This window comes from Podarcis erhardii, assembly GCF_964252035.2.
Source record: "Podarcis erhardii genome assembly, chromosome: 9".
In the NCBI taxonomy this organism is placed as follows: Eukaryota; Metazoa; Chordata; class Lepidosauria; order Squamata; family Lacertidae; genus Podarcis; species Podarcis erhardii.
The window spans coordinates 22,454,634-22,480,878 of record NC_138512.1 but is presented as its reverse complement, the minus strand read 5'-3'; the positions used below and the strand labels follow the sequence as shown (position 1 = coordinate 22,480,878).

Sequence of the window (26,245 nt, the reverse complement as noted above, 5' to 3'; positions counted from 1 at the left end):
CCTGAAGGAGCATCTCCACCCCCATCGTTCAGCCCGGACACTGAGATCCAGCGCCGAGGGCCTTCTGGCGGTTCCCTCACTGTGAGAAGTGAGATTACAGGTAACCAGGCAGAGAGCCTTCTTGGTGGTGGTACCCGCCCTGTGGAACACCCTCCCTTCAGATGTCAAGGCAATAAGCAACTATTTTACTTTCAAAAGACAACTGAAGTTTAGGGAAGTTTTTAATGTCTGATGCTATATTTATATTGTTTTTAATATTCGGTTGGAAGCCACCCAGAGTGGCTGGGGAAACCCAGCCAGATGGGCGGGGTATAAATAATAAATTATTATTAATTATTATTGGGGGAAGGCTGCTGCCTGAAACCCTGGAGGGCCGTTTCTACTAAGTGTTGAGCAGGGGTCAGAAAACTTTTTCAGCAGGGGGCCAGTCCACCGTCCCTCAGACCTTGTGGGGGGCCAGACTATATTTTTTGGGGGGGGGGAATGAATGAATTCCTATGTCCCACAAATAACCCAGAGATGCATTTTAAATAAAAGCACACATTGTACTCATGTAAAAACACACTGATTCCCGGACCATCCGTGGGCCAAATTGAGAAGGCGATTGGGCCGCATCCGGCCCACGGGCCTTAGGTTGCCTACCCCTGATGTAGACAGTGGACCAGTGGTTTGGTGTAAGGCTGCTTCCTGTGTAAAAGATTCCTCCCTCAAATTGCACTTTCCAGAACATTTGATCAAGAGGCAACAAAGCAAAATCAACAAGTCGTAATAGAAGCTCTACAGATTTGGCTTCAACACCAGTCAGCTGTTGGCCAGTCCATATGGCTGCAGATTGTCTCCTACCTCGTTTCCTCTCCAATCATTTGGTACTGGTTTTTACTTCTAAGTTTTTCGAGCAGACCCAGCCTCTTGCATTTATTCAAACAGCTTCTTAGAGCTTATCCACACTTTCCTCTGCTCTATCCAGGCACGGTTAAAGCTTCATGTCCAAGTGCCCTCCTTTTTAAATCCGATTAAAATAGGGACGTCCTATTCCATAATAATAATTTTTTTATTTATAGCCTGCCCATCTGACTGAGTTGCCCCAGCAACTCTGAACAGCTTCCAACATATATAAAAACTTAATAAACATTAAATAACTTCCCTATACAGGACTGTCTTCGGATGTCTTCTAAAGGTCGTATATTTATCTCCTTGCCTCGGGGGTCACATGACTCCATACCCTTCAACATTTCTCCAATGAAAATAGGGACATCCTAAGGAAAAGTGGGAGATTCCGGGATCAAATCAGAAATGAAGATGGCTTCTGTAAATCCAGGACTGTCTCTGGAAAATAGGGACACTTGGGGGGTCTGCATTAGTGGTGGCCAACTTGCCCCATTGATAATAATAATAATAATAATTCATTATTTATACCCCGCCCATCTGGCTGGGCTTCCCCAGCCACTCTGGGCGGCTTCCAAAAAAAAATTAAAATATTGTACTACATCAAACATTAAAAGCCTCCCTAAACAGGGCCGCCTTCAGATGTCTTCTAAAAGTCTGGTAGTTGTTGTTCTCTTTGACATCTGGTGGGAGGGCATTCCACAGGGCGGGTGCCACTACCGAGAAGGCCCTCTGCCTGGTTCCCTGTAACTTGGCTTCTCGCAGTGAGGGAACCGCCAGAAGGCCCTCGGTGCTGGACCTCAGTGTCCGGGCAGAACGATGGGGGTGGAGACGCTCCTTCAGATATACTGGACCGAGGCCATTTAGGGCTTTAAAGGTCAGCACCAACACTTTGAATTGTGCTCGGAAACGTATTGGGAGCCAATGTAGGTCTTTCAAGACCAATGTTATATGGTCTCGGCGGCCGCTCCCAGTCACCAGTCTAGCTGCCGCATTGAGTTCAACAAGACACATGTGAATGTGTTTGCAGCTATGGCCATTCCTCATTGAAATGGGATACAGAATCCACCGTCCCTCTGATATTTCAAGAGTCTTCATTTTCATTTTTTTTTAATGAAATAGTGTGATAGACTCCACTGTTGAATTCAGTTCTTCATACCCTAATTAAGTTTAAAAGCTATTGAAATAAAATCCACTGGGGCTGGTATCTTAAGGGGGTAGGGGACAGCAGAAAACAACAGAAGAGCATTGGTTGCATTATCAGATATGTTTTTAATTGCTTTCTCGTTTTTTGCCGGATTTATTGGGAAAACCCATCAGTACGATAATGGAGGTCAAGGGAGTAAAGGAAGAGACTTGAGTTCCAACTGTCATGTGTCACTCTTTTTAGCTTATATAACCAGACAAGTGGGACCTGCAAAAAACATGTTACAATGTGGAGTGCTCCTGTTCAGGATGTCAGCCAGCTCGGCACCCATGCCTTCTTTCAGAAAACCCCATTCCATTTCCCCACCTCCCAACAGATAGCATTCAATGGCCACTTAGAACGCTCATGCTTCAATGAGCTGTTTGCGGGTTTCCCATCCCTTAGTGTTTCTTCGGATAAAGATACAGTGCTTCGTTCTTTTGCAAACCTTTGGGCTCCCCCTGAGCCTACTGTGTGTGAATTGTGCCTTTTTTCTTTTGCTAGATGAGGACCATCATTAAAAGAATGAGTTTGCTCTTTCCACACTTCTGTTTGGAAGCAACAAAAAAAGACTCTGTGTTTGGAAGTTCTGCTCCAAGGTTATCTAATTTCTAGCAGGTGTACTTTCTTAGTTAGTTAGTTATCAACAGGGAGAAGGCTTCCTTTGGCAACCTGTCCCAACAAGCAAGTCAGATTTGATGCTTGGGGTTCCCTTGTCGCCATCCCTGTGGTCCTGTGATGGAAGGAGCTGCTTCAGATACACTTCTGGCTGAGCAGCATCTTGTTAAAGGAAGGGAGGCATTGGCTGGCAAAATTTGTCTCTCCTCCTGTTATCTCTAGGTAAAAGGTAAAGGGACCCCTGACCATTAGGTCCAGTCGTGGCCAACTCTGGGGTTGCAGCGCTCATCTCGCTTTATTGGCCGAGAGAGCTGGTGTACAGCTTCCGGGTCATGTGGCCAGCATGACTAAGCCGCTTTTGGCGAACCAGACCAGCGCACGGAAATGCCGTTTACCTTCCCGCTGGAGCGGTACCTATTTATCTACTTGCACTTTGACGTGCTTTTGAACTGCTAGGTTGGCAGGAGCAGGGACCGAGCAACGGAAACTCACCCTGTCGCGGGGATTCGAACCGCCGACCTTCTGATCGGCAAGCCCTAGGCTCTGTGGTTTAACCACAGCGCCACCTGCGTCCCTTCTGTTATCTCTAGCGGCTATTTTTCCTCTGTTCCTTTCCCTCCAAACCACTAAGAAAGATTCCGGTGATATGACAGCTCTGAATTGATTGGCGATTTGCACACGTCAAGCCTTTAGTGTTGCAGTTGAGACAGCTACAACCAAACTCAAACCGAACAAAAACGAAAGCATTATATACAAGCTTGGGGAAGCGGTGTTGCGCAAAACGAGTTCGCATCAGGATGGGCAATGCTTGTTTTGTTTTCGAATGATTTGTTTCAGGACAGTATGCCAGTTCTATGCACTTTCCTCCACAGTTAGATGGATTTTAAATAGAGCTGAATGAAAACATCCCTGCAATTTGAAGTTAATTTGAAGGGATGTGGGTTTCGGGTTTTTTAAGGGGGGGAAATTGGGCTGTTTATTGTTTACCACATGCAGCACTGGACTTGGTGGCTTTCAACATATAATTCTAAGGAACAGCACTGTTTTTCAAGGACTCTAACCCTGTGAGAAAATCACAGCCCCTTAGTCCTTGGAGAGATGGCACCAAAAACATTTTTTTCCACAAAAGACAAACCAGTGAGGTGTCTTGACACAAATTTCCACTCACCCCTTGAAATTGCTTCTGTTCCCCATCCCCTTATATTTGAGACATAACATTACAGAAACTATTCACGTATTATGCCATCATTAAAAGATTTTTAAGCCTGCTCCTGAAACACCCTTTGGGCTGTTCAAATCTCAAAATGTTTTCAGCTCCTGCTAGGATTATTCTGTATAATACAGAGTAAAGCAGACGGGATGGAAATACACTGACATAAACAAAGGCATGTTGACTGAGAGCGACCCAAAGAATTCCTTAAAGACATACCATCTATATTTCAGGGAGATTTGCAGTGGTTTTTTTCCAGAGGAAAGTCAAGAGAAGGGCTACTGTTCCAGTTCAGGTGTTAACCTCAAACTTAAATTTATTAGCATTTGTAATTTTCCATGGGGATGAGGAAGTCTATAAACTTAATCTGGGAAAAGCTGACTAGACAAATGCAGGATTTTTGAGATTTCTTTTCCCCAGACTTCAGATTCCTATACTTTCTCTTGGTTCATGTACTTTCTCCATTGCATGAATGGGAGTTGCTTTCTGTTTGTTTGAACTTCTGTGGAAAGGAAGAAGCTTCTACCCCCTCAGCGTTTAGAGCACTTCACGATCAAATTGTTAGAAATGGAAGGAAGCCTTGCTCGCTCCATATGGTTGAAGACCAATCAATATGTTGCATTTCTTTTTTTAACAAATGTGAGCACAACTAATCTCTCCTCTGCTCTTTTCATTTCTCTGCGTGTTCAGGGAACCATAGAATCAAAGAATTATAGAGTTGGAAAGGGCTCGGGGTCATCTACTCTAATAACCCCTTGCAATGCAGTTTGAGAACCAAGGTACCACTGTACATTGTTGAACTTCAAGGAAAATTCCATGGAATCACACAACTGCCTTTTAAGAATGGGAAGTCGAATGTCACTTTGGTTCCATTGTATCATGTATGTGATGCATTATTCCTATTTTGGAAAGAAAGGAGAACAAAGGAGTGGGAATACCAGTGAGATTTATTCTGCTGTGAAGGATGGTCCTCCTGGTACAAGTTTCTCTAGGGAACTTTACAGAACTGACTTCTTCCATCTTTGCAAAGTGCTAATGGGCTGCTAGGTCAAGTTCACAAACTTGATCTAGCAATTGTAAATAATTATAAACCAAACTAAACTATAAACTTGGCCATCTGGTGCCTGTAATAGCTTAAAAATGGTGCTGAGAGCTTTGTGGGGAACATCAACATCTGGAAGGCAGTATTCAGCAAGTGATGGTACATCTCATACATGTGTGGATTTGCTACGGTTGTGTAACATCCGTTTTCAAGTAGGTTTCAGATGTGTCCCATAATTTTCCCCGGTATAAGACTGGGGCAGCAGAGGGAACTGAGTGGACATTCATGAACTGTCCACTCAGTTCGACGACATATGTTTAATTTATTTATAAGAATATAAACCGCCAAGTCATAAAAAATATCAAGGTGATGTACAGTAAAATGATTAAAACATCATAAAACCTTGTGTAGTGTTCATTTCAGAAATATGTTTTGGAGATGGTAGTTTCTGCTCAGCACATACAGCTTTCCGGGGGTTCCAGTCCTCTGAATATTCTGCCAATATGCTTCTGGACAAGGAATGAGAAATTAAAAATACAGTTATTTGGATGAGATTTGTAAACAGATGACACATCTTTAACTTTACAGCCTTTACTAATTATGATTTAATGCATGATGATGAATGCATGTTGTAGTCTCAATTTTTTAATCTTCTCAGCCTTGGTAATTACCAAGATGAAAATAAAAGGGTTACATTGTAAGACAACCAACGCATAGTCTTTGAAATGCAGCTTCAAGTTGCTTTAAAAAAATGGGGAAAGGGCACGAAATCTTTGGCCAAAGAGATTTTGTTTCATGAAAATCCTTTTTTTTGTACTAATGAAAGGGAGAAGAAATATAATAAGCCTCCTGATGAAATATGAAAACTGCTATCGCCTGTATTTTATCTTAATTGTGTTAAATGTGTTGCTGTTAATAGAAACGTGGGCATGCTATATTAGGTATCAGCAACTACTAAGTTCCAAGGCCAAATATGAACCTGTGGCATATGCTATCCCTGAATAAGAAATCTCTTGTTTTGTTGAAGGCATTAAGCTCACATCACACCCTCCCTAGGGGGCCAAACTTGACAGGTGTGTAGAGCCATAAGGACATCAGATGAGGCTTGTTTAGAAGTCCCAATTGTTGGGACTTCAAAGTGCAGTGGGGGGCGAGGCTGGTTGAAAGACCTTTTGCAAAGAGACCTATGTATCTCTTTGAACCTCTGAAGAGGGCTTTCAAACAGACCCACCCTGAGCTTTGGTTGTGCACACTTGTTCCCAGGCTGCGGAACTGGTGAGCGCAGCCAATGAAGAACCAACACCTCACATTGCAGTGATCTCAGCAGATTGGCAGGTGGAAGTGGTTTTTTTGTTTTGTTTTTTGTTTTAATGTCTCACAGGTCAAATTTGATCCTCTGGTGGTCCAAGATTGACCCGCAGGTCAGAATTTTATTTTTCATTTTTTACTGTAGTTCTTAGAAGGGTGGTAGTTTCCTTTAGTGGATCAATACATTTATTACCAAGCAGTTGGCAGAATATCTGAACATAGTCCAGTCTTGTGGCCTGCTGTGATTGTCAGTTCTTAGCTTGTCATTAAGTTGGCTTCTTTCAGGTTCTGAATTTGTATTTTATACTTTGCACCTTGTCTTACTTGACTATAATAAGCTTCTGATGGGTGTTCAGCTCAATTTCCAACTCAGAAGCAAGAGAGGAGTGTGGAGAAAGTTGGATCTGAGGTAACAGAGAGTCTAGTGTGATATCATACCTTCTCCCTGAGGCCAGTTCCAAAGCAGCTTTCCAAGAAATATAATCCCTGAACATACTCTAGATCAGAAATACCATGAGTAGAACGATTCATATTTCTGATCTAGATCCTTATTAAGTCTGGATGCTGTTCTTGTCTATTCTTGTCAATCCCTACCCTTTGATTACCCAGAGGAGATTTGTACTCGCCACAGGTGCCCTGCTGAATAACTGTTTGTGTTATGTACTGAAGTTCTCACCCTGGGCCAGCAGGGGGATACTGTAGATAGTTATGCAGATGAAGGATCGAAAGTGACGTTCAATGATTGGATAGTTTGTATGCAAATGAAGGATCGAAAGTGACATTCAGTGATTGGATAGTTTTAGAAAATGGCAACAGTTACATTGTTCTGGAGCTCTATATAAGCATGAGCTCCTCAGTCAGTTCTGCTCCAGCTTACAAATAAAGAGGTGCTTTGGAAGAATCGCTGTGTTGTCTGATATGTTTGCCCACAACTTAACAGTTTGAAAGTCTGCCTCAGTCAAAGAAGAAGAAGAAGAAGGAGAAGAAGAAGAAGAAGTAGAAGAAGAAGTTGTTTATTATTTATACCCTGCTCATCTGACTGGTTTGCCCCAGCCACACTGGGCGGCTTCCAGCATAATAATAATAATAATAATAATAATAATAATAATAAACATTAGCCTGAATTTTAAAAAAAGAAATCATAATTGTTACTTTCAAACTTTGGCCTGGGTCTTGATCCAGCACTGAGCATAGTGGAAGCTGCAGTAACTGACTTAAAAAGATCATGGATTTTATCTTCCCTTACAAAAAAAAGGAAGGAAATAAAAAATAAAAATTAAGATAGGAAGACAAAGAGAAGGTACTTGGCATTCTCTCTCTCTCTCTCTCTCTCTCTCTCTCTCTCTCTCTCCTTGATGCTGATCACAAATTGTTATATACACACAAGCAGCAGCAGCAGCAATATAAACAGAAGTCAAGGAAGGAGAGATTGCATGCATAAAAGCCAAGTGAGAAATTACCCTTTGTATTTCTTCGCATTGACACTCTGTTTCAGAATTACTGCTTGTGGTCCCATCGCCACATGGACATTGCATAATGGATGAGTTTGTGCTGTCAGAGGCAGCAGGTGTTCTAACAATAAAAAAAGAGCCGGTTATTGTTTGAGCCAGCATCTCCTCGCCACATGCCCTGTGAACAAAACCTCTCCTGTATCTGGAGCAGCAGGGAAAAATAAAAGGAACAGACCAATTGCCACTTTACCGCATTACAATCTTATTGGATGTTCCAGAAATAAATTAATGTGGGTTTTCACCCCAGCTCTGTTTATGTAGAAATTGATTAGTAATTCTATTTCATCTAGAATTGCATTGTTTGTCACAGATAGGTGCTGTCGACAGATCATTTTTTTTAAAAAAAAATATTATTTCCAATTATTGCATCGGTGTGTAAATTTGTGCTCAAAAGGAACCACCAGCAAGGTAATTGCTTTCAGACTTACTTTTCTGATGGCTAAAGCCTTCTCTGTATACGTTGGCCGCTGAAAGCTAAGTATACTGTTTGCTATTGCAAACAGATTTCAGAGGGAGCAAGAATGCAGATGAAAAAGAAATTGCAAGCATTACTATATATTTCTTAGCCTGAGGACCAGTTTATGCTCTTCTGTCTGCAGATGATGTAAAGATGGCCTTCTGTGTGATATGGGTGGCACAGGCAGGGTCTTCTATGCTTAATTTATGTGATCTGTTCTCACATTTTTCAGGGCAAAAATGTGGTTTGCTTTGTTGCTCCATATCTCCGATATGCAGAGAGGGCAGAGTGAGCCGAGAATTCCCATATTGTGAACCGTGTGCTTCAACCCTAAGAGAGGGGATGTTTTGAGATGAACCATGGCAGAACCTGAAAACAAAAGCTCACCATGGTTTGTTTATTTTTTTTAAATCACTTTATTTGACTTGTGTAACTTCTGTCCCTTGGAGATAAGTTTTAAGCACAAAAATAAAAAAGTATAGTGAGAACCATAGTATAAAAGGAAAGGAAAATAACAGGGCCATTAGTTGGATATTTACTGGTAGCAGCAAGAATTTGGAAGGGTTTGAGTGGAATTTCTTTGGTAAAATTGGTACAATAAAGTGTGGGAAATGGCCCTTGCTGAAAAACTTTACACAAAAACTATATATAGCAACAGGATAGAAAAACAGGAAACAAACAAACAAACAAACAAACAAACAAACAAACAAAGGCACATTTACGGTGAAATGGTGGAACTTTATTGCTTTTACAAATAAAAGGGAGGAGTATTATTATTATTATTATTATTATTATTGAATTTATATACCGCCCTATACCTGGGGGTCTCAGGGTGGTCACAGAATAAAATCAAAATATAAAACCACAAAATACTTAATAAAAATAAAAACAGCAGCCCAATACCCTCCCCCACAAAAACACATTTTAAAAGGACATCAGATCAACCAAAGGCCTGGTTAAAAGGAGCTGGAAGCTTGCTTTTTCTTCAAAACACATGAACTTTCCCATATATTCAGATACCCCTTGGAGACCCTGCTTCAGACCCCCCTGCCATCAGGTGGGTGAGGACCTGAAAGAGGACCTTGTTCAGTCTGTGGTGTTCTTGCTTGGTGCTGAACTTGAAATTCTTCTGGAAAGGCAGAAATGTTTTAACTTCCTAAGGCCTTTTCGTTCCTGAGTCTTAAAGCACTGTTTATAACAGAGGTCGGCAACCTAAGGCCCATGGGCTGGTTCTGGCCCATGAGCTTCCTGGAACTGGCCCACGGCCATTCTGTGGATCGGTGTGGGGATTCTGTGAAGAGCGCCAGAAATAGTTTGAGTGCACGCATGGGCGCGCATGCTCTGGCCCACCGAGAGGTCTGCCAGGGAATGGACCGGCCCAGTCACAAAAAACGTTGCCGACCCCTGGTTTATAACAAGGCTTTCCAATGTGGTTCCCTCACAGTGTTGTTGGACTCCAACACCCACCACACCCAGCAAGCATGGTCAGTGGTTGGGCATGATGGGAAATGTAGTCCAATTTTTTTTTTGAAGGCACAACATTGACTAAGCCCGATTTTTACCCTCCCCTGCAAAAATCTCCTAGGTCCTGATCCAGATTGTCCCCCCTGGGTGTTCCTGAAAGGAAAATATTGCACTGAATGAAAACAGCAACATAATTAGTATTCTGGCCCAGAGAATTCGAGTCAAGCAAGGGTAGAATAAAGGAACAATTGATTCCATTTTAGGGAATGAAACCAAAGCGGTTTCCAAAAGGATCACACAAGAGGTTTGTGGTAATGACATACAATAAGTACCAAAAACATGCTCCTTTATTCCAAATTACCACCAAGTATTTACCGCCAAATTACAACCAAGCTGGCATGTGATTCAGCGATATTGGTTAGAGGAAGGGCCCCTCAGGAATCTGAAATAATGGTGTATTTCATCTATTTGTTATGTGTTTGTCTTGTCAGATGGCTTTATGGGAGAGGCGATGAAATGGAGCAGGGACAAATAATGTGATCTTCTGTGGAAGCTTACTTTCCCCCCTATAAATGGACTAATTTTGTGTGGCAAGCAACCCAATTCTCAAAGCTGTTCTCCAGCAGAAATTTACGCTGCAGTCTATGAACCACTTACTTCATAGTAGTTCAGTTGAATAAAATGGAAGAGTTTCAGCACCCTTTCAGGCTCCCGGCTGCCCAGGCGTACTTTAGGGTTAAATCGAGAAATCTGTGGATTTCAACCTCTCAATGTCTTCAAGATAATCTGTGGAGCTATTTTACTCTACTGTAGTATTCTCTAATGGAAAAAGCCATCTTTGCTTGAGGCCAAAATGCATCTGTTTTGACTGTTTTGCTCTAAACAGAGCCGTATGGGACCTATTTAGTGCAAATGAGCAGATAAATGGCTGTTTTTATCAAGCACAATCCCCGTATCCTTTCTAGGACAAAGATCTCTTCATGGCTGTGTTTCACATAATGCAATCCCCTTCCTTCCTCGCTTGCTATCCATCTCATGCAGAAACCAAATAATTGCCTCCAGGAGCAAGCCAAGGTCTCATTAAGCTTTGGCACTGCCCAGTCAGTTGGATTCCAATATGTTGCGGGATAGGAAAAATTTCACCTGGGGACAGCATCTGCTTAGTTATTTGTAACCTTTTGCTTTTCCCTCCCTTCCTTAAGCTGTTCTGACACCTGGGGCTTGTTAGGCTAATGCAGTGGATCATGTCACGCCTCAGTAATATGAACTGATGCATACTGACAACAATTGTGGTAATATGGCTTTGTTTAGCGGTCTGGCTTTTGGCGTTGATCTGGCTTATTGATATATCTATCTGCGTTGTATTATATATAACTTTATTGTTTTTATTGTATTAGTGGTTTTTGTTGTTGCTGGAAGCTGATTCAAGTGAGTAATGGGGCAAATTTAGAAAGGTATCCGTTTTAAAAATATGTAATTTTAAAAGAATACAGATAAGTGAGCTCTTTGGCTCTCACTTCAGTCTCTGGACCCCAGGAAAAAAGAAACTGGGTGTGCGTGGGGGAATCCATGCGTCAAACCTAGAACAAGGAAGGATGTCTCCCAGACTGCCAAGCCTCAAACATTCTCCACTCTTCCACTCAGTGGTGATGGTGGGAAGTACAGTGGTACCTCGGGTTAAGTACAGTCATACCTCAGGTTGAATGTGCTTCAGGTTGAGCGCTTTCGGGTTGTGCTCCGTGGCAGCCCGGAAGTAACGGAGCGCGTTACTTCCGGGTTTCTCCACTCGCGCATGCGCAAACGCTCAAAACGGTGTCGCGCGCATGCGCAGAAGTGGCAAAACGTGACCCATGCATGCGCAGATGCACTGTCGTGTCTTATGTTCCATTCAGGATGCGAACGGGGCTCCGGAACGGATACCGTTTGCGTCCTGAGGTACCACTGTACTTAATTCGTTCCGGAGGTCTGTTCTTAACCTGAAACTGTTCATAACCTGAAGCACCACAGCAAAAGCAAAAGATATGCCATTTATTTAGTCAAAGTGTCATGGTGACACTCATCATCGCCACTATGTTGAGTGAGTATCGCACTTGTACAGTGGTACCTTATGTTAAGTACTTAATTCGTTCTGGAGGTCCGTACTTAACCTGAAGCTGTTCTTAACCTGAAGCACCACTTTAGCTAATGGGGCCTCCTACTGCCGCCGCGCTGCTGGAGCACGATTTCTGTTCTCATCCTGAAGCAAAGTTCTTAACCCGAGGTACTATTTATGGGTTAGCGGAGTCTGTAACCTGAAGCGTCTGTAACCTGAAGCATATGTAACCTGAAGCACCACTGTATGATGTCGAACTCAGGATGAAAGGGAGAAGCGTGCTAAGAGGAAGGCACGCTTGGCAAACCCTCACCATGATCAATACCCGCCAGGAAACCTATGTCCCCACTGTGGAAGGACTTGTGGATCCAGAATTGGCCTCCACAGTCACTTACGGACTCACTGTTAAAACCATGTTCATGGAAGACAATCTTACTTGGGTACGAGTGATCTCCAAAGAAGAAGAAGAAAGATAGGAAATGTAGTTTTCCCATGGGATCCTCCATAGTTTCCCCACACCCTATCACTCTGTTAGCCAGCAAGAAAGGAACAATTTCCCCTTCCCTTCAATACAGTTTTGGTGCTCCTTTGGTCATAAACAGAAGGGAAGCCCCCCGTGGCACAATGGGTCAGTTAGTGTGTCTGGCTGTCTGGCAGGATTCCTGCATTGCAAGTTGTCTCCACCTCCACGCTTCCCTTTCATAGAATTGTAGAGTTGGAAGGGACCCTGAGGGTCATCTAGGCCAGCCGCCTGCAATGCAGGAATCTCAACACGCGTTGGTCTCCCATCCAATATGAAACCATACCGGACCCTGCTTAGCTTTGTGAATGTGCTGGCAGTTTTATTGCTGCACCGCTTGGGGAGATTGAGATGTACAGTAGAGACAGGCAGCAGTGGCGGCGGGCTGAGGTTGGAAATTCTTTTCCCACTCAGGATTTTCTTATGAGCCAGAGAAGATGTTTGGGGTGTGTAAAATTTGCCTCTCATTTTGAATTGGGATTTCTTGATTCCAAGCCTGAATCTGAAGAGCTTCACTATCTTGTTTACTTATCTCCAATTCATTCCGGCAGGTTTGATGCAGGCCATACTCTGCTCCTCTTTAGGCTGAAGGTCCTCACCCCTGCATTCAACTGAGTTTAGTCTCTCCATGCTCACATGTCTTTGTTTTCCTTGGTAAACACACATTTCATGTATGTCAACTAACAGCAATAGAATCATTCCATTGCCAAGACTGAACACAACCTCTTTAAAGAGGAAAATATAACAAAGATGATGAAATCATACCGTTTGTTGTACGTGTGTAGATGACAAATTACATTGAGCTTTGGTTCTTTGATTTTAATCATGGTATCACATGAAAAGCAGCCTCTTCCTGTTTTTCTACGTTTTATAAATCTTATCAAAGACTTGGCAAATAGCTCAGGCATCAGTAGAGAATGAGATATGCTAGTGAGGTTCTGTGTGCTCTTAAAGAGGCTGCAAAGGCAATGCTTGCTTCAGCTAGGAATTTGAGCAGAAGGCTGCCCGTTTCTGCCCCTGGTACTGCACTGCACAAATGATTGAACCAATTGTCAGCTCTGCATCCTGCAGCTCTCCCCAAAATATCACCCTGTGTGTTAAGGTGCCATAGGTGCCTTTGCAGTGTAGCATCATTTAAAGATGTTGTGTGTGCGTGGAATGGATGCTTCCACTCTCTGACCATTGGGAAAGTGGACCTGAATAATTTGTGGCTAACTCAATTCAAATAGATTTAGATTTGGGGTCATTTGCTTTGGAAAGGTTTCAGTTTGCGTCAGAGAATTTTCAGCAGCCCTAGAGCAGGAGCGGGGAACCTGTGACTCTCTGGAAGTTGCTGGAATCAAACTTCCATCATTCCCAACCACCATTGCAAAGGGTTGGGGATGATGAGAGTTTGGGCCCCTCCAAATGTTGCTGAACCACAGCCAGTGTGGTGTAGTGGTTAAGAGCGGTAGTCTCGTAATCTGGGGAACCGGGTTCGCGTCTCCGCTCCTCCACATGCAGCTGCTGGGTGACCTTGGGCCAGTCACACTTCTCTGAAGTCTCTCAGCCCCACTCACCTCACAGAGTGTTTGTTGTGGGGAAGGAAGGGAAAGGAGAATGTTAGCCGCTTTGAGACTCCTTAAAGGAAGTGAAAGGCGGGATATCAAATCCAAACTCTTCTTCCCCACTCCTGGTCTGGAGAATGATGTAATTATCATCCTTATTTCACTTAGCTTTAGTAAGCAAAGCTAAATACATGGAAATGGCCACGTTTGTCCAGTTGTATTTATTTGTGTTTGGTGTCCATTCATTTTTGCCAATGAACTTGTGAAATGGGGGAAAAAAATATGTGAAATGTAAAGCACTGGAAATTTCTGAGGGGAAAAGTTCATTGAATCATACTTTAACTACCTCTACAAAGTAAAATTTATTTTTTATAGTTTTCTCAGAAATGGGGTTTCCTGGTTTGTATTTTCCAATACCTTGTGTAACAACTGTATATGATTTATTTGGGCACGGATAGCCCTTTGAGAACTTATTCAAAGTAAAAATCCCCCAAAAGTGGTGTGAACATGCTCTCAGTCCCTTTTGTAGACCTAGGATCTTCAACTGAAGGGCGGTATATACAAATTTAATTAACAACAACAATAAACATAGGAAAGAGCCTACCTACTTCATTAGATGTGTTAAAATGTATCATGAGTTGGCACTTCTCAGCAGATCAATATTTTGGGGATTGTATATAATAATTATAAATTGCATGAATACAGCTTTGCAGTTGACCATTGATAGTGACAGTTTCAGTCTTTACCAAATAATGGCGTAAATTTGAATGAAGTGTTAGGTCAGTGTTTCCTAAAGTGATAAGACTGTATCCAATTAATTCATCTTCAGAGTAGGAGACCCACTGAAGTCTTACATGGGATACAGTGTATAAGCTGAAAATAAATTTCTAGGCTGTGACTAAGGCTGTTTCAGAAGTGCCAGAAAATATTGAGCTGGAGTGCTTTATGATGAAGTTTGTTTTTGTTCAGAAAACTGTCCCAAACCCTAAGATTTGATGGACTAATCCCCACCTCCTTCTTTTACAGCAAGTTACGGGGAGAACCTTTGGTGATAAAGATTTTCGGTCTGGATTAGAAAACGGTGTTCTGCTGTGTGAGTAAGTAAAACTGCACCTTGAACTATGAGTTTTAAGTTCTTTTTGTGAAGTCTTCGTAATAATAGCTATAGCGTTCAAGTTATCTGTCCTTTGGAGATAGATTTGAGGAAGATTCTCACAACCATTTTTTGTTCGTTTGCTTCTTGTCGAGTTTGGTTTGTTGACCTGGCTTTGGGAATGTTTCGCCAGCTGCCTAGATGGCCCCCTCGGATGTGCTAAAAAGCACATTGTGCTATGACTTCCTAGGAAGAAAAGTTACTTTCCCAGACATTATAGTACAGACCTGCTGTTAGGAGTCATCCGACCTCAAGCCAAAGGAAACTTCTTGTGTGGAGCACCTCCAACTTAAACAAGTGTAGCCAAAGCAAACAATTGAGGCTCGTCATCAAATATGTTGCATGCTTAGGAACTGGATGGTCATGGTGGGTTGTCCAAGCGTCCTCCAAAGTATACATGCACATCTGGTGGGAACGCTGCCATTCTTGATGTAATATACCTCTTTGTGGAATGGACGAGGGAGACTCTCAAATATCAGCCAATATTATTTAACATGCAGGCTTCTGCTGTTGCCTAGCAAGCATTCTTCACAGCTCAAGAAATTGGCGTTAGTGTGACCAGATAGTCCACCAGGATGCTTTGTTTTGTGTTAATACATGACCATTTCCAAAGTTCTGTCATATTTAACAGGGGCCGCCAGAAGTAGATTACAGGATGGGGATTTGCAGGTAAAGGCTGACTCCGCTCTCAAGGGTCACATTGAGTTTTGTGGGGCAAAACCTATCTACATTATTCTGCAAGTCACTCATTTATTGAGATTAAAACCTTTTGTTAAAGTACCGTATTTTTCGCTCTATAACATGCACCCGACCATAACACGCATGTAGTTTTTAGAGGAGGAAAATCCGTAGGCATGCCACCTGTAGGCATTCCCTCCACAACACGCACAGACATTTCCCCTTACTTTCTAGGAGGAAAAAAGTGAGTGTTATGGTGCAAAAAATATGGTAAGTAGTACTCAGAGTAGTCTACTCTGAATATTACTCACAAAAGTTATTATGTGTACTCTAAAATGTGCTTCAAAATTTATTTTCAGTGAGAACTGCACCAGAACATTCAAGAAGTGCAATATCTTGCGCACAATTAAGTTCTAGTCTGCTCATTAGACTGGGACAGGCATAGGCAAACTCCAGCCCTCCTGATGTTTTGAGACTACAGTTCCCACTGACCACTGGTCCTGTTAGATAGGGATGGTGGGAATTGTAATTCCAAAACATCTGGAGGGGCGGAGTTTGCCTATGCCTGGGCTGGGAGATCAGAGCCGGCCCTACTGTTAGGCAAAGTGGGGAAACCATTACAGGAGGTAAACGCTGGATGGTAGCAGAAAGCACAGCCCCCTTGCTGTTTCTCCTAAGCCTCCTGGGCATCCCCTCTCTTTTCAAGGACAGAGCTATGTATGCCACATGACATTTTCCATCCCACCCCCTTAGCTTGCTGTATTGGGTGTTGTGGAAGATGCTACTCCATCACCACTAGTGAGTTAAGATTTAAATTCCAGTCTAGTTAATTTCTGTATGTGGAATGAGGACAGGGCCAAGCAGCTAAAGTGGCATATCTCTGACGATACCTGCCCCTAACATGCAGGTTCAATAGTTCAATTGTGGGAGTGTAATGGCAGAGTGCTACTTCACAGGTCTGAGGGTAAAGGGTTAAAGGTAAAAGGTAAAGGACCCCTGGAGGGATGCGGGTGGCGCTGTGGTCTAAACCACTGAGCCTAGGGCTTGCCGATCAGAAGGTCGGTTGTTTGAATCCCCGCTACAGGGTGAGCTCCCGTTGCTCTGTCCCAGCTCCTGCCAACTTAGCAGTTCGAAAGCACGTCAAAGTGCAAGTAGATAAATAGGTACCGCTCCGGCGGGAAGGTAAATGGCGTTTCCATGCACTGGTTTCACCAGAAGAGACTTAGTCATGCTGGCCACATGACCCGGAAAAACTGTCTGTGGACAAACGTCGGCTCCCTCAGCCAGTAAGGCAAGATGAGCGCCACAACCCCAAAGTCGTTCGTGACTGGACTTAACTGTCAGGGGTCCTTTACCTTTACCTTTTAAAGGATCCCTGGATGGTTAAGTCCAGTCAAAGGTGACTATAGGCTGAGGACTTTCAGGCTGAGGGAGCCAGCATTTGTCCACAGATGGCTTTCCATGTCATGTGGCCAGCATGGTTAAACCGCTTCTGGCACAACAGAACATTGTGATGGAAACCAGAGCACATGGAAATGCTGTTTACCTTCATGTCGCAGCGGTACCTATTTCTCTACTTGCACTGCTGTGCTTTTGAACTGCTAAGTTGGCAGAAGCTGGGACAGAGCAACGGGAGCTCACCCCGTTGCAGGGATTTGAAGCGCTGATCTTCTGTTCGGCAAGCTCAAGAGGCTTAGTGGTTTAGACCACAGTGCCACCCGTGTCCCTAGTACCTCACAGGACCTCCTCAAACCTAGTGGCAGGCCTATTTTTGAGGTAGATTAGGGTGGCTGAGAGTGACCTAAGGACCATGGTCATCCAGTGAACTTCATAGTTCTCACAGCTCTCTAACCTACCTCATAAAGTTGTTGTAAGGAAAAAGTCATGTATGCCACTTTGAGCTCCTTGGAAGAAGGGTTGGATATAAAAGTCCATATGGATGTGTCCGTCACTGTACTTCCCCGTGTTACCAAATACGTACATGACAAACTGAAAACTATATTAGAAAACTAGAGGTGTGGCTTGTCTTGCAGCTTTTATGTTTTCTCTGTCTCTAGTCGTACATTTCGTCCTTGGCTAATAGTGCCTTTGGTAGAAAAGTGCTTAATTAACAGGGAATTAAGTTACCGCTCAGCTCATGTTGCCCTATTAATCCCAGTCTAACCAATTTGTGGACCTTTAGTACAAAAGAAGAGGGAAAAAATGCTTTGCTTGCTTGCGAATACCCTTTGTCTGACCAAAGAGGTTCACAGACCTGACTTAACCTGGTGGAGATTGTTCCGTTGCAATCTGGCGTGAGTGTGATCGCCTCTTGTGAATCCTGCTTGCCAGGGATCTAGTGTTCCTCAGTCAGCCATCTGGCAACCTTGACAAGCAAACCCTATCATTTAAGTGCAGAGGTGGTGAAATATACTCATAGTCGCAAAGTGATTTCATGCTCTTTATTCAGCTCATAGTGGTGAGGAGGAATGAATGAAAGTCCCCTCAAAGTATCTGCTTTATATACATTATTTACACAATGGGCTGCACATGATTGGCTAATTCTGGAATTCTACTGTAAGCCAATCAGGTTGTGGATTCACTTATATCTAGAGCATGATTGGGTGGTTCCTGCCAACCAATCATACTGCTGCATTGTTCTAGGACCAATCAGACTGCTGCAATTTAGATCCTATTGTTCTAGGACCAATCAGACTGCTGCAGTTTGGATCCTATTCAACTCAGTACATAACAGGTGGACAGAGAGCATCTTGGCAATTGTGTTCGGTTGCCTTCCCCTTTCCCAGGGACATGTCTGGGAAGTGGTTTGACCATTGCATTGCTGAGGTAATTGGAGTCATGCAGGGTCAAACCTGTAAGAACCCCACCCTTTCCTGTCTGGAGCAGAATTGGGTGGGGCTGTGTGCACAATCAGTGGCATCTGTCACTTATCTTTCCTTCACAGTCGGGATGCGGGTGGCGCTGTGGTCTAACCCACTGAGCCTCTTGGGCTTGCCGATTGGAAGGTGGGCAGTTCAAGTCCATGCGACGGGGTAAGCTCCCATTGCGCTGTCCCAGCTCCTGCCAACCTAGCAGTTGAAAAGCACACCAGTGCAAGTAAATAAGTAGGTACTGCTGTGGCGGGAAGGTAAATGGCGTTTCTGTGTGCTCTGCCACCTGTCACGGTGTCCTGTTGCACCAGAAGCAAGTCATGCTGGCCGCATGACCCAGAAAGCTGTCTGTGGACAAATGCCAGCTCCCTCGGAAAAGCAGAGATGAGCGCCACATCCCATAGTTGCCTTTGACTGAACTGAACTGTCCGGGGGTCCTTTACCTTTACCTACCTTCACAGTATTAAAAGCAACTTACCATTTTGTACTTTGCTAGTTAGAAAATAGCAACATGTGCCTCACCCCAGTAAAAAATGGCGCATGTCTGGTTTTAAACTGGTTGATTTTCTCAGCAAAACTCGTGCGTGTGGCATCTAGGTATGGATAAATTCTCCCCTTCCATGTAAGGCTCATAGATTTCATATTCTTGAACCCTGAGGACAAAATGAGGGGCAGACTGAATCCTGTTGAGAAAGAACGTTCCAGAGGTTATGATGCTGAGGAGATTAAAGTATCTATACAGCTATTATGGGCATGTAAGAGATGTTCCTCCCTCAGTTGTATGATTGTGATAGTGTTACCAGAAAGGAAAGGCACATTTGCTGTCTCAAATGTAGGCCTCAAAAAAGTACGTCACTTGTAACCCCAAGTTCAAATGATCTATGACTTTAACAATTGCAGAATAATTTATATTAAAACTATATTAACTTGTGCTTATTTTGTGGTTTGCTTCTCATTGATGTTCTCGTTTGTATGATATATGCGCTTCCTGTTTCATTGTTAGAGGCTTTAAAAATATATATATCCCCCCGATTAGACCCGATCATGCTTTGTTTTCACTGCACTGAGAGATGGAAAGCGATGTCTTATTTGCAACTGGTGTGCATGAGGGAAATCTGGAGGGACCTGAAGAAAGATTAAAATGGAGAGTGGTATTTTGAAGCTCTTTTCCCTGCTGAAAGAAAGCCGGTTTGGGTTTGTGGGTGCTCAGACTAATTGAAGGCTGGCCAAAGTATATGCAGCCAGGTTTAATAAACCTGCAACTTGCTTCTGTTGAAACTTTTCAGTGTAAGGGAAAGTTCAAGGGATGGCTCTTACTATTACGTTCCATTCTATAGTCCAGATATCTCAGTACATAATACACGAGTCTCTCATCAAATCTGTCTTCAACAAAAATATGTGTACATGGTGACTTGGAAAGGAATGTGCGTATTATAGTAACAGACTGGGTAAAAGGAAGTATGCCATAGATCTGAAAGTGTGAAAACCCTTTTTGAGTAGCCGTTCTTCTTTTTGGGTTTAAAGCAACACTTCTGTTTTTCATAACATTACTCGATTCAATTGCTAATGCAGCTGTGCTCAGGCGCTAAGCTCTTTCGGTTTTTTTGAAGGAGTGATTTCATGGCTTCTGGCACAGTGGTTTGGATTGACTAGTACTGCGTAAAGCAATTTTTTGCAGGAGCTGTCTTTGTGTGCCAGAATAAGAGGCAATTCCCATTGAGTTCCTTTTTAGTTTTGAATCATAGAATCATAGAATCATAGAGTTGGAAGAGACCCCAAGGGCCATCGAGTCCAACCCCCTGCCAATCAGGAAACACCATCAGAGCACTCCTGACATATGGTTGTCAAGCCTCTGCTTAAAGACCTCCAAAGAAGGAGACTCCACCACACTCCTTGGCAGCAAATTCCACTGTCGAACAGCTCTTACTGTCAGGAAGTTCTTCCTAATGTTTAGGTGGAATCTTCTTTCTTGTAGTTTGGAACCATTGCTCCGTGTCCGCTTCTCTGGAGCAGCAGAAAACAACCTTTCTCCCTCCTCTATGTGACATGCTTTTATATATTTGAACATGGCTATCATATCATATCATACCCCTTAACCTCCTCTTCTCCAGGCTAAACATGCCCAGCTACCTTAGCCGTTCCTTTTTTTTTTTTTTATAAATATTTATTAAGGTTTTTAAATATAAATGCACACATAATAAACAATCTTACTTCTTTTACAACAATTTCATCACTTCTTTGGACTCCCTCACGTCTCCCACTCCCATTTACATCGTTAAAATTTTTTTCCAAACAAATTATCAACTTGTTTACAATCTCATGTCCACTCATTCAAATATAATCTAGCACTTCTTCCAAAAATTTTTTATATTTTCTTTAGTCTCACTTATCATCAAATTTAAATCTAGTTTAGTGGTGGCCAGTTTTTTATAATCTAGCATCCTTCTTAACATTCAACCAAATTACAATGTTTTTGTAAATACATCTTAAATTTCTCCCAGTCTTCCTCCATCTTCTCTTCTCCCAGATCACGGATTCTGCCGGTCATCTCGGCCAGTTGCATATAGTCCATCAGCTGCATCTGCCACTCTTCCAGTGTGGGTAGATCTTGAGTTTTCCAGTTTTTTGCAATGAGAATCCTTGCTGCCGTTGTTGCATACATAAAAAATGTTCGATCCTTCCTTAACACCTTCTGGCCGACAATACCCAGAAGGAAGGCCTCTGGTTTCTTTGTGAAGGTATACTTAAATACCTTTTTCAGCTCATTATATATCATTTCCCAGAAGGCCTTCACCTTAGGGCATGTCCACCAGAGGTGAAAGAATGTTCCTTCATTTTCTCTGCATTTCCAACATTTATTATCAGACGAATGGTATATTTTGGCAAGTTTAACTGGGGTCATGTACCATCTATATATCATTTTCATTACATTTTCCTTCAGAGCATTACATGCGGTGAAGTTCAGCCCAGTGGTCCACAACCTTTCCCAGTCCTCAAACATAATGTTATGCCCAATGTCCTGTGCCCATTTTATCATAGCCGATTTAACCATTTCGTCTTGTGTATTCCATTTTAGCAGCAAGTTATACATTCTAGATAGTACCTTGGTCTTTGGTTCTAACAATTACCTTAGCCGTTCCTCATAAGGCATCGTTTCCAGGCCTTTGACCATTTTGGTTGCCCTCCTCTGGACACGTTCCAGTTTGTCAGTGTCCTTCTTGAACTGTGGTTCCCAGAACTGGACACAGTACTCCAGGTGAGGTCTGACCAGAGCAGAATACAGTGGCACTATTACTTCCCTTGATCTAGATGCTATACTCCTATTGATGCAGCCCAGAATTGCATTGGCTTTTTTAGCTGCCGCGTCACACTGTTGGCTCATGTCAAGTTTGTGGTCAACCAAGACTCCTAGATCCTTTTCACATGTACTGCTCTCAAGCCAGGTGTCACCCATCTTGTATTTGTGCAACTAATTTTTTTTTTGCCCAAGTGCAATACTTTACATTTCTCCCTGTTAAAATTCATCTTGTTTGTTTTGGCCCATTTCTCTAATCTGTCAAGGTCGTTTTGAAGTGTAATCCTGTCCTCTGGGGTGTTAGCCACCCCTCCCAGTTTGGTGTCATCTGCAAATTTGATCAGGATGCCCTTGAGTCCATCATCCAAGTCGTTGATAAAGATGTTGAATAAGACCGGGCCCAAGACAGAACCCTGTGGCACCCCACTAGTCACTCTTCTCCAGGATGAAGAGGAACCATTGATGAGCACCCTTTGGGTTCGGTCAGTCAGCCAGTTACAACTGGACACAGTACTCCAGGTGAGGTCTGACCAGAGCAGAATACAGTGGCACTATTTTGCTTAAGTTAGTTAGTAGTGCTGTAGAACAGATCGCAGGCGCCCAGAGCCTTGCTGGAATTATTTGTGCCGCAGTTGAGCCAACACTTCTTTTCCTGTGTTTTCCTCAATCTATGTATGAAGCCTAGTCTCCCCCTGCCCACTTCAACATTGCTGTGCAGAACACCGCGGATGGACATTTGGAAAAATGACTTCTCCGCATCAAACTCTCTCTCAAACTTCAGTTTGTAGTTTCACTTACTTCATGTATTGGTGCCACACACGGTGCTCTTTCCTGCCCTTGGTCAACGTAACCGTTCTTCTTTCGCTTTTCTAAATTACAAGGAGCATAGAATAATATTACTGTGATTGCATTAGTGTAATAACTGTATTCTTACAAAAGTTGTGTGCCACACCCCTGCTCTCTGCAAAATTCCAGGCACTCACCCAGGGTCTATGTTCCTGTGTAGAATTGAGACTGTTGTAGGTTTAAGAAATATGTTTATTCACCTGTTTACACCTTCAGTCTGCATAGAGAGAATCTGGATTTTACAGCCTGGTTGTTTCAAGAGGGCTTGTCCCCCATAGCAGTGCTGCCCTAGAGTCTAAGGCAGCCATGGCCAAACTTGGCCCTCCAGCTGTTTTGGGACTACAAATCCCATCATCCCTGACCACTGGTCCTATTAGCTAGGGATGATGGGAGTTGTAGTCCCCAAACAGCTGGAGGGCCAAGTTTGGCCATGCCTGGTAAGGCATCTCTCACAGACAGCCTTCAGACAGCCTGCCCAAGATGGATCCCAGTCTTTCTTCTCCCTTCTTCTTCCCTGAAGGCCTTGCTCCCAAAACGCTCTTCCTGTCAACTCACACCCAGTTACAGTGGCAGACATCCAAACCCCCAGTCTCTGTTTACACCTCAGGGCAAGGGGGGGGGGCGGAGTAAGGGCAGCATTGCCTTGTATTGTTTCTTAATGGCCCTAGCTTGGCCAGGCTGTTCTGCATAGGCTAGCTCAGGACTTCCTCTGCAGCTTGTATTTCTCCTTTCGCATCACAGATAATCAAAATCCCACCATTTATTAATTTCTAGGCTTGGGGGCGTTTCCCCCTCCCAATCTATAACAATATTGACTGTAAAGTTGGATACTTAAAATAATAATAATATCAATTAGGAAAAAGGCTAAGGAATATGAATTTCAAGTTGTGGGGAGGGGGAACTAGGTAGTAGTTCTCCATCTTTCTAGCTTTCCAGGTTCTATGGCTTTATTCCTCTCATTTCCCCAGATGTCAAAACATCACAGTGCATCCACTCTTGGCTCCCTGTGTAGTGGTTAAGAGCAGTAGACTTGTAATCTGGTGAACTGGATTCGCTTCCCTGCTCCTCCACATGCAGCTGCTGGGTGACCTTGGGCCAGTCACACTTCTCTGAAGTCTCTCAGCCCCACTCACCTCACGGAGTGTTTGTTGTGGGGGAGGAAGGGAAAGGAAATTGTTAGCCGCTTTGAGACTCCTTTGGGGAGTGAGAAAGTGGGATATCAAATCCAAACTCCTCCTCCTCCTCCTCCTCTTCTTCTTCAGACCCCTCCTTGCTCCTTTCTGCAACAAGTATTCTAACCCTTTTACTTTACTGTCTCAGTAAACACCCCTTTGTCTAGGAAAGGTCTGGCACATTCATTTTTGCTCCCTTCCATGTACATTACAAGCGCATGCCACTCTCTAGACTATACAGTGGTACCTCAGGTTACATACGCTTCAGGTTACATATGCTTCAGGTTACACACTCCACTAAGCCAGAAATAGTGCTTCAGGTTAAGAACTTTGCTTCAGGATAAAAACAGAAATTGGGCTCCTGCGGCACGGCGGCAGCAGGAGGCCCCATTAGCTAAAAAGTGGTGCTTCAGGTTATGAACAGTTTCAGGTTAAGTACGGACCTCCGGAACAAATTAAGTACTTAACCCAAGGTACCACTGTAGTTCCGGAAGTGGCATAGGGCAGGCTGACCTGTGCAGAAGACCACTCTGTAGTATTGTGGCAATCTAGTCTAACCACTGTTGTCAGTTTTGTCTGCCCAGCTGCTGCAGCTAGGTGGACCGGACCTGCGGGTAAATGTTTGAGCAGCTGTTTGCAATTGCAACCGTTTGTTTTAAAGCAGTAATTCTCTGTTAATACCGAGTAGTCTCTTCAAAAGGCGTTAAAGAAGTGATCAAAACACCCCTTTTAGCAACACCCTTTAAAAATGAGAATTCAGAGAGATTGGAATGAGCAGAAACAAATGGGCAATTTAAAGTCTTGCTTGAATTCCAAAAACCAGTAGGTAAAGCTGTAAGTTTTAAAGCAAAGTATTCTATCTTCCTCTTTTCTGGGAAGAGACCTTCCTGGCAACAGTATCTTATGGCTTGTCCGGTGTAAAGGAAGTGATTATGACAGTGAGGGCTATGATACTTGTTTTTTAATGGATTTTATGAATCAGTGTGAATGGGGAGTGGAAGGGGCTAGCTAATACCCAATGAGCAGGATAGACCAGTGGTTTGGTATCCTATCTTTCAAATAATGCCAGAGATGATCAGTTCTATGTTTATGTTTCCATTGTGTCCTATCATTTTCCTCTTCAATGCTCCAAAAGTTACTACAGGGCGGAAGGTATTGCCACGGTTTATTCATTTGGGGTCATGTCAGTTGTGAGAGAAACTGGTTTTTGGAACCAACTACAGAATCCAGAATGGCATTTGCTTTCCAAGATGTGCTAAGTGTGCATTTGGTGTGCTGATCGCTTGGATGTAATAATTTTTCAAGTACTCCCAACTTTGAAAGGCTTTCCTGGTCATTCATGGGAGTTTTAAGTTTATTTGGTGGTAAAGTGTATATCCTCCACCAGGGCCAGGGCCTTCTGAGTGATGGCTCCGACCTGGTGGAATGCTCTGACCCATGAGACTATGGCCCTGCAGGGTTTAACTTCCTTCCGCAGGGCCTGTAAGACAGAGCTATTTCACCTGGCTTTCAGCTTGAACTTAGCCTGATCTTTTATTCCACTTCCTTCCCTCCCCCTCCCCTTTTTATGAAGATCATCTGCTCTGGGATCCCACAGCTCATTCTCCCCTGGTCTGCGCACTGGCCCAAAGAGGACTAATTTAGCCAGCTAGCCCTGGTGATCATCTAATGTTTATTGGATGGATTTCCCCCCTAAATTGATTTTTAAATTCTGAATTTATTGTTATTCACGTTTTATACTGTATTTTATGCTGTTTTTTGTTGCATCAATTAAATGTTTTAAATTTGTTGTTAGCTGCCCTGAGCCCGGTTTTTGAACCGGGAAGGGCGGGGTATAAATAAAATTTATTATTATTATTATTATCGTACTTAATTGGTTAATTAGTCACTGCCTAAGATTAACAATAGCACTGCGATGTACTCATGCAGCTAGGGGAGTTTGTTGTTTTTGCTTTGTGAGTGCATAAACACACACACACACACACACACACACACACACACACACACACAAATCAGGTATTTTGCCTTTATGGAATGAATGTGAGTGACCCATGCCACAATGTGACAAAAGGCTAGCGATTTCCTGTGGTTTACAGTGCTGTATATTCTAATGCCAAACCATTATCGGCTTCTTGGATTTGGCTTGCGTCTAGCCTGGAGGGAGACGTCGAGTCTCATTAAGGACAGAGATCTAAGTTCAGGCAGGGACATGGGAGGCTGTTTTTGTATCAGGCCGGAGTCGCAACCTGCTATGTTTTTATTGTTCAAGATGTAATGAGGAACAAATATTATAGCTCGGTATGGGGTCCGTGACCAAAGCAACAAGTAGAAGGTAGTGCATCAAGTGAGAGCTATGTAAAGTTGCAGCCGGAATAACCTTCTGCATAAAAG

General features: G+C 43.2%; 1 protein-coding gene across 10 annotated transcripts in view; it reads left to right on the top strand.

Moving 5' to 3' along the window:
- Positions 1–26,245, top strand: part of LIMCH1 (LIM and calponin homology domains 1) — a 212,836-nt gene that overhangs the window by 60,971 nt on the left and 125,620 nt on the right. For all 10 annotated transcript variants that reach the window (XM_081875600.1, XM_081875598.1, XM_081875594.1 and 7 more), the window contains exon 2: positions 14,867–14,937. In XM_081875600.1, coding sequence (XP_081731726.1) covers positions 14,867–14,937 — 71 coding nt within the window. The remainder of the gene's footprint in view (positions 1–14,866; positions 14,938–26,245) is intronic.